Genomic DNA, 9,298 nt, shown 5'->3' with positions numbered 1-9,298 from the left:
TCATTGGACCGGGGTCTGGACCCCGTGGTGCGGCGGCGTGTCCCCGTACACATCCTCGCTCCCCGGCAGAGCTCCGGGAGGGGTCATGCGTTTCTCCTTCTGTCTCCTGTTACAAAACCAAACCCTCACCACTTCTTTTTCCAGGTGCAGACTGTCCGCCAGGCCGATTATTTCCGACGCTGCCGGTTTAGGGCACTTCAAAAAATGGCTCTCCAAAGCTCCCTTAACGCTTACCTCGATTGAAGTCCGTTTTTTCCTTTTCCTCCCCTGCGCCGCGATTTTGTCCAGGCTGGTCGGGCTGCCCGAGGTGGAGTCTGCCTCCTCCAACCACTTGTTCAACAGAGGCTTCAGCTTGCACATGTTTTTGAAGCTGAGCTGCAGGGCCTCAAACCTGCATATGGTGGTTTGGGAAAACACATTTCCGTACAGGGTCCCCAGGGCGAGTCCCACGTCCGCCTGCGTGAAGCCCAACTTGATCCTCCGCTGTTTGAACTGCTTGGCGAACTGCTCCAGGTCGTCCGAGGTCGGCGTATCCTCGTCCGAGTGGTCGTGGTGGCTCTGGGGCCGGTGCTGGTGCTGATGCTGGGACGGAGGGTGGCCGTGTTCGCTGAGGTGCGGGCTGTGGTGGTCATCATGACTGTCTCTTAGGTTGTGGTGGTGCATCCCCTGCCCGCTGCCCGGGATCAGCCCGTTGACGCTGAAGCCCGGCTGGGAGTAAATAAGGCTTTGGCCGTTCGTCGTCGCCATGCTCGGAATGTGCGCCGCGGTGGTGGTTCTCCACGCCCGGCCGTCGTGGTGGTTCCCGTGCGTCTGGTGCACCAGATGGGGTGGCCGCGACTGGTGCTGTAGGTTGCTGCTGGAGTTGTGCATCTCGTCCCGGGCGCCCTGCACCGCGGGTTTGATGTCCTGCTCCGCGCCGAGCGGGCTGGAGGACCACGGGGCTCCCTCTCCGTGGGACAGCGCCGTGATCCACTGGTGTGCGTGGCTGAGCGTGTGGCTGTTGCTCTGCAGCGGGTAGTCGCTCTGCAACAGGCTCTGCGCGTCCCGGTACGCCGTGGCTTGCTGCATGCTGCCGGGCTCCGAGTGCACGATAGATGCGCTGGAGGTGAGGATGTTGTAGTGGTTAGACGCTGCGGTCGCCATGACTCTCGGAGCCGGACTGGTCGCTCTTATTAAAGGAACCTCGCATTTGACAGATCCTCTCCTGCCCACAGGCGGCTCCCAGGCGCTCTGCCAAGAGGACGCCGAGGCGCACCTGGACTCCGCCCCGCCCCCGCTGCTCATTGGACGTCAAAGGGTGATGGACGTGGTTACCAAGGGCAACGGCGCGACGATTGGCTGCCGGGAAGTCTCAACAAACACTACTCTCTTTGTTGGAGAGGTGCGACTTGAGGCTCCCGTGGAAGCGGAGAGCCGGAGTGCAGCATGGGGAGACGGAGCACCGGGATCAGCAGTGCAACTGTAAGATACAGTTGATTTACTTTGATAACCATGTTCTATCAAGACTCAGGCTGTAGGCAGATTCAGGAGAGCAGGACTTCCTCTGTTGATACAAAAGCTCTGTTATGCAGGAAAACAAGATGTTTTCTTGAGGTAGACTTTACATTTTGTTGTTAATTATTGACTGTAATTCTGCGCACCTTTATGATATTAAATGCTGTGATGGAAACGTGTGTGTAACACCCTGATGTGTGATTAGGCATGTCAACGTTTTGATTGCAACAAAGAGAGTTAGATTTCACATCACATGCATATCTATATACTCTGCATATTCAGAGACCTATTCGAAAGAAAGTTGAATGTTTTTGGTAGAGCTGCAGTGTTGCATCATTTCTGCTAAGACGTTGTAGGTGTGTGCATATGAATGTGTTTGTGTTCTGTGTGCTATATGTTGTGTGTGCCAAAGAATATACTGATGTGGCTTTTTCTCAAACTCCTGAGAATATTCCTCAGTCTATTACACAACTATTAGTTCAGGTAAAATAAATGAAAGACTGACAGTTTAAACTTTCTCTATCTTATGCTTTGAAATGGACTTTATTCAAACTGGTTTTAAAACAACCTGCAGGCAGAAAAAAGACATACAGACCTATAAAGTTCTCTGTGTGTTTAAGATGTGAAGCATGAGGCAGTGTAGGAGAAATAAATCTGCAATATAACTTGTTTGTTTTCTAAATGGAGACATCTGGTAAAGGAAAAGCTCGTGTGCTTTTAAATCAAATTGATTTTATTAGGGAAGAAATATCCCCTGTAATTAAAAATGAATAAATTATATTGACTTCTTCTCCTATCTGTCTTAACAGCATTCAGGTAAACATTTCACAACAGCTTAACTCAGATGTCTTTTAAAAAAATCTACTTTGACTGCATCAGTGTAAAGTCCATCATGCTCCCTCTGCTTAAAGTTTTCAGAGCGCTGCTTATTAAAGCTTTTACTCCCATAGTCCTGAAATTTTACAAACAATCATCAGTGTTTGTAAAAGTGTAAGTTAGCTCATTTTCTCTTTGTTTCTCAGTAAAGTCTTGTAAATGTAGACATCTTTCATATGTCTTGACTTGAAAACTTTTAACAGCCCATAAAGTAAACAACTCCGCTCCTACCAGTGTCACTGGGTTGGAGCTGAGCTTATAGTTTAAATCACTTAAAAGTGTTTTAAACACTATAATAAGCCACTTATGTTATTCCCTAAATAGCCCTTTAATAAACATAGTTTGGAGCATCCCATGTTCTCCTCAGTGGTTGTTTACAGCACTGTAAGTATGTACATGGGGAGCAGTAGAGAGAGTTGCTACACCATTGAAAGCCTTTTAGGATTCTTTACATCACTAGAAGAGATTTAGAAATTATTTTCAGGCCTTACATACAACTCTTTTAGAGTTAATAGTGTGTGAAAAGCCTCCCTGGCTGCTCATCATCCAGTAAAGTGAAGATAGACACAAGTGAAGAAGAGGATTAAGTCCAGACTCAGGCCTCCAGTCCAGGGCAGAGAGGGCAGGTTTCCATCCCGTCCCAGCTGTCGTCCCCCCGGTGTCAGCTTCAGGGACCAGGACTTTGTCCAGAGAGGGGACATTCCTGGCCGACTGCTGCTGGTTGCCATAGGGAGAGGTAAATGAAACAACAGCAGTCGCGTCACTGCTTTCTCTCCCCCCACCTCTCCCCTGTTCCTGGACTATCTAAAGGCCTCTATTTAGAGAGGCTCTCTGCCGCGGGGACAAAGCCTGCGCAGGGATAAAGGAGGGAGGAGTAAAGAGCACAAGGCCCTGAGAGGGAGAAAGGGCCAGAAAAACTGAAAAAGATGAGAGAGATTATGTCTGTGCTCAAAGCTGCTCCTCACACTGCAGTGACATAAAGCAAACTGGGTGAGAAAAAATACAAAATTTGTGCTTGGCAGAAGTATGTTTCAACTTGGTAACTCCTGAAGCAGCCCCTTAATACTGAATATTAGAAGGCATTAATAATGCCTACTGTATATATGCAATTAAAAAGCACTTTTAGTTAGTCTATGGCCTATAACAATTCAATCCACCAGAAACAGAGTAATACATACTGGCCACAAATTAAACCAATAAATCAGTGGAGACAGTTCTTCAATATCCACAATTTATAACTTCTAAACTATGCAAATGACTAAAACTGTAATTAAACATTTTATTTAATAACTTGGACCGAGCAGTAAAATTAAAAGGCAATAAAAAAGCAATTATCAGAGAAATATTTTCACAAAAAATATTCAAATTGTGCAGTAAAAACAGAAAAGTCTACATACTGAATTTGCATACTCACAAATCATCCTCAGCAAAGTTAATTTATTCGAAAAGTTCACACAAGGACACATGTCATGTGTTTGGACTGAGGTCTGTGAACAATACAGGGGCGCCTAACAAAGGACAAGTGCTAATTACAAAATGTTCTCTAATCCCTGTTTAAGATGACCTGCAGTGTATTTTGATTCCATACACTGACTTAAGTTGTTCTTCAACTTGTCTTTTGTATTTATGCTGCTTTAGAGGCTTTTTAGATGTTTTTAATCTCTGATGTTACTGACACAAACGAACAAAATAAAAAATGTAGTCATCTTAAAATAAAAAAGGGACGTACATTTGTTTATCAAATGCAATATTTGTTGTATTCATGACTTAAAGGCACAACGTGTAACCAAAATGTACCAACATTTTCAACACAATATTAGAAATTTCTATTACTTGTAATTAATATTATTTATAATGATAAACAATAGAGAACAGTGACATTATAAACATCAGATGCTGCTTTCTGATGCTGTAGGTCAGTTGACATAATAATATCTGTAAACAGTGATATAAACCAGGCCGATGATGATCAGCCAAGAAGTGCAAAATGCTCATATTCCATGTACAACTCAAGCTCTTCAATTAAGTATTACTGATTGAGCCTTTAATGGATCTCATTTCATAGGCTAATAATCCTTTATGGATGTGAATCCAGCTGCACTGATAGCACATGAAGCCACCAGGATTTAAGTCATATGAGGAAAAGTTTCCAGGCACGGCTCAGTAATTCATTCTGGTAATATTGAACATTATTGTGGCGTAACATTGAAATCGGCCAAATCAAAAGAACATTGTGGTAATTAGGCTGTAATTCAAGGAATTACCACATCGCCACACAGGCTTAAATAGTCGTGTTGGGAGAAACGCAAAGCACATTATTTTAATGGTGTAATATGCAAACTATGGCTCGTTTCAATTACATGGCTTAACAATGCATAAATGATGCGAGCCTTGTTATTTGGACTGCAGGGTCCTCAGTTATTCAATCACTCAGAGGGGCCAATGTTAGGGGCCATGCTGCCTCCTCTCCTACAGTAAAAACACAGGGCTGAACACAGAGGGCCGCTGCCAAACTACATTTAAGGGAATAAAACTGAACAGCAGAGAATGTAAGCGTTAAATTAACAGTAGGATAATTATACGACCCGTGTGCTGTAAAGATTCAATTTCTAACACTCTAATTAGGCGACTTTCTCCCCATACATCAGCTCACATTCCTCTGCCAATTTCTCAGCAGAAAGCGTTCTGTAAGCGGAAATAATTAGATTTTATTAAGACACGGCTCATGTAATAAAGAAAATCAGAAGAGGAGCTGGTTAAATGTGATATGTTTTTAAAATCATTGATTGTTCCACACGCACACTCCACCGAGTCCCATTCAAAGAACAGTCGAGTCCAAACTGGAGAGAAAGAGGCTGGGATCTGTCTGTATGTCCGACTGTACTAACGCCAATAATGAACTGCCCACTGTCAGCTGTAGCAGGAACATACAGCACCTTGTGCTCCCTGGCAGAAATATAGTCCACGTGTAATAACTTCTGGAAGGATGCTGAACAAAAATCACTGCAAAATTACTGTATGTAAGGCTGCAGCTACTGATTATTTTCACCAACTAACTAGTGAAACTCAAGATGACATAGTTCGAGTCCCCCCCCCTTCTCAAACTGTCTGGTATTGATAGAGTTTTTGGTATTGTTCCTTGACTTGGATGTTTGAGTTTCACTGTGTAGAGCGATGTATGTTCAAAGTTTGACACCTGAAGGCTGTTTTCACATTCATCTGCTGAAGGAGAAAAGTTTCTCTGCGCTCACTTTAAATCTGGATTTAACACATGGACGTACCAGCAGGATTTTCTGACATCACAGTTAGTTCGGACAAAATCGCGGCCCGTTCAGCAACTTTACACGAGTGTGATGTGGAAACCTGAAACCTCCAGTGCACACACACACGCCGAGAACTGACTTTCGAGTGAAGTAGAAGACATTTGTCTCTAATAGTTGAACTCTATTTTGCTTGGTCATAGATTTGTTATTTTTTTCAGTGATGGAGGTTGGATCTAATTTTGAGAATTTCTAATGGGATAATTTAATGTTTTGTTTTTTGTTTGTGGAAAAACCATATGGGACACAAATTATTATTCCAAGCACAGTATTTTTATGTCTTAAAACATGTCTGGAGGGGATCTTGAAATTGCTTTTGTCCAACCAACAGCCCCAAACCAAAAGACATTCAATTTAGTATCAGAGAAGAAACCTCAAAGTTTTCACATTTCAGAGCCTCACATCAGAAAATGACCCTTTTTAATCAAGAAATAACTTCAATATTTAATTAAACACTAAAACAGGTGCAAATAAATACTCTGTCGATCGCCTAATCATTTCATTCTTTAATTCAACTAGGAATAGGTGTGTGACCCTAATGAAACTGTTATGATGTCTGGACTATTATTATTATAGGAAATAAAATCTAATGAGGTACAATAAGCTGTTTAACAACTTGCTATTTAGTGCCACAAAGACACAAAATAGCCCCTGTTGGAGCATTGTTGCTTTATTACAGTCTTACATCTTTAGGGAACAATCACGACTAAACAGATATTTCTTTGTTTTGCCTCTACCACCTGCTACTTTGACTTGTTCAGCTCACTCCAGATCAGATTCACAACCAAAAATCAGAAGAACTTAACCAATATCCTTTGATTTACAAGACTGTCTCCTAGAAATAAAAGATATCCTGAGATACAATAATGTTACTTGCACTGATACAACGTGGAATATATACAGCAAAAGAGAAAACATTCAATGCTTTTTAATCGAACACAGATCCATTGTTGCAAAAGTAATAACAGAGATGTCATGTTGTGGAGGTTTTATTTCAGATTAGCTGTTCAGATATCAATAATTCTCACTAAGGCTTGTTTCAAGTCTTACATAACGAGAGCCGACCCACGCCTTTCATCAGTACTGTAATTGTTGTGTGCATCAAAGAGAGGGAGATTGACAGGCTGTATGGGAGGATTAATACAGTGGGTGAGTCACTACATACTGGGTCGGGAGGGAGGAACAAGAGAGGGAGAGGAGAGAGAGCAAGATACGGGGTGAGAAGGAGGAGAATGAGAGAAAAGTAGAAGAGGACAAAAAGTGGGGAGAGAGTTAACGAGAGGGAGAGCATTAATTGTGTGCATTGTGCCGGGGCTCTTTTGCTGAGTGTGGCTGCCGAGGTGCGGGCGCTAACCCCTCCAGCAGCCCGCCGTGATCTGAGCCAGCTCTCAGACTGCTGTATTCCAATGCAATTAGGCCACTCAAAGGCCTGCTTAAAACTGCACCCCCATCACACACACACACACACACACACACACACACACACACACACACACACACACACACACACAGGCACACTCAGATAGGAACAGCCCCTGTGGGTCCCCTCCATTGTAGCAGGGAGGAGTATTCTGTCCCTCTTTGAGGCCCTGGATGAAGAGACCACCCTGGGGAGCGGAAAAAAGGGAGGATTACCTCTCTTTCTGTCCCTTTCCCTCTGTCTTTCTTTCTCTCTCTGTCTCTTTATCTTTCTCTCTCTTTCTGGTTTAGGAGTTCACCTCTAAATCAGCTCAGGCAAGCACAGAGCTGAGCTTTGGTTAGCTCCTCCAAAGAGACACAACTTGGGAGTTTTTGCAGGGGGAAAACAGAAGAAGAAGAGCAATGACGCCTTTCTGTGATGGATGTCATTGTGGGACTGCTTTAGCAATATCACTTTCCTCTTCCTCTTTCATTATTCATACAGTCATATATTTCAACAAGTGGCGTGAGGCGTGTAGCTCACTAGCTCTTCCCCGTTGGCATCGGCGCTGCAGCCTCAGTCTGTCAGTCCCCTCTGTGTGCTGTATTAAGAGAAAGCTCTTCACGATAGCAGAGTTCTCTTGGCTGGGTTTCAGCGTGTCTCATTCCCCAGAAAGCATTTAAAGCAGATTACCAACCTAACGCTACACCTCCCCAATAAGAGAAGAGAAAAAAAAAAAAAAACTGGCACATTAACACCTGCAATACTACTCAATGGCATCAACAGATTAACGAGGTAATCCACACAATGAGGTCTTTGATTCGTGTGGTTTGGCAGGCAATAACGCCAGGCATAATGCACACTGTTATTTCAGACCGTCCCAGCACGAGAAAACCTGGCACAAGCCGTTCTCTTTTTTGTCTTTCCGTCAGATGAGCTTTTGAAGAATTTTAACTCGTGCATCTGGTGCGTTTGCCTGTTTCCTTGTCAGAGAAATAACCTGCTGGCTGCTCCTGTGGCACATGTGAGGGAGAAGGGGAGGAAGCACAGGCTTTCTGAAGGCTGTTTAAACAGCAGGGCTGAGGAGCTCTCCCTCATCTTTCCCCCCATTTTTCTGCATAAGGACGTGCGTATAGGATAAGCGTGTATGTGTGTGTGTGTGTGTGTGTGTGTGATAGATCTCGCGGTCCCATCGCTCATGTGCAGCTCGATTAGCCCCACGTGCCTCGTTCGTCAGACGTGGAGGCAGAGCAGATGGCAGGAGACGCACCGTGTTACCATGCTGCGGCACTATGTAACGCTGCTCTAATTGAAACATCAATACTGCCCTGTCAATACACTACTGCTACTTTACAAAACACCACTACCTACAGACCTGCACTTGACTGGGAAAAAGCTGCTGTTACTCTGACATCTTTGTTTCACATTCAGATGCACTGGTAAAAAGTTTCCGGCTGATTCCAAAATTGGAAGAAAGTAACTTTTCCCAACATTTTCCGTAACGGTTTCTGGTGCTTTTAATATTCTAATTTCAATTAAACACTTGAGTTGATTTCTGTTTGTATACAGTGTTGTGGTGGTGAAAGAAGCATGCAGAAATAAGAGAGAGAATTTTCTCTGTAGCATCTCCGCTGTGGCACATTTTTAATGAATTGATAAAAAGTTGAGGGAGCTCACATGGCTGTGATCAGTAATTCGACGTTATCGGAAATTCAGTGGAGAACGGAGAGAAATTAGGCGGCTAGAAATTAATTTGCTATTTGTCCAACTCAATGAGGAGTGACACAGCCCCTTTAATGAATGGGTAATCCATTTCTTATTGCACTGAGCTGAATTCACCCTTCAATGAAGTGGAAAAAGACAAACATATCTTCTACTAACCTTTGCAACTTCCGAAAGCAAGCGAGGAGGGGAGATGAGTGCAGAGACCTGCCCCTGAAACTATTTGTTTTTGGGAAAGGATTTATATGTTTGTGTGTCTTTCTGTGGCTGCGAGAGTGATTGAGTTTTAAAGCCAAGCTAGGAGTGCACAATAAATAATCGGTGTCAGCACGGAGACCACACAGTCAAAGTACCGAACATGGAATTGATTCATGATCAATTGGCTTGCTGCACTGTGAAAAATAACAGCCTTTATTTAACCATGGTTCATGTATGTTTTTTTTTCACCTCCCTGCCCACTGCCCCTTCCTTTCTCCTGCCTTCCTGC

At 43.8% G+C, this 9,298-nt stretch overlaps 1 protein-coding gene across 1 annotated transcript; it reads right to left on the bottom strand.

Annotated features, from left to right (window-relative positions):
* On the bottom strand, window positions 1–1,356 carry pou3f2b (POU class 3 homeobox 2b). The gene has a single exon (XM_070835775.1). It carries the CDS (start codon window positions 1,282–1,284, stop codon window positions 1–3), a length of 1,284 nt encoding a protein of 427 aa, XP_070691876.1. The 5' UTR covers window positions 1,285–1,356.
* Window positions 1,357–9,298: the final 7,942 nt, after the last annotated feature.

The sequence above is a fragment of the Pempheris klunzingeri genome, chromosome 8 (genome assembly GCF_042242105.1).
Source record: "Pempheris klunzingeri isolate RE-2024b chromosome 8, fPemKlu1.hap1, whole genome shotgun sequence".
Taxonomy (NCBI): Eukaryota; Metazoa; Chordata; class Actinopteri; order Acropomatiformes; family Pempheridae; genus Pempheris; species Pempheris klunzingeri.
Note: the sequence above shows the minus strand (reverse complement) of the source record. Positions and strands in the feature narration are given on the sequence as shown.

Bases quoted from the DNA above. Each gene is read 5' to 3' on its own strand.
- pou3f2b (XM_070835775.1), bottom strand. From the start codon at position 1,284: ATGAGCAGCGGGGGCGGGGCGGAGTCCAGGTGCGCCTCGGCGTCCTCT.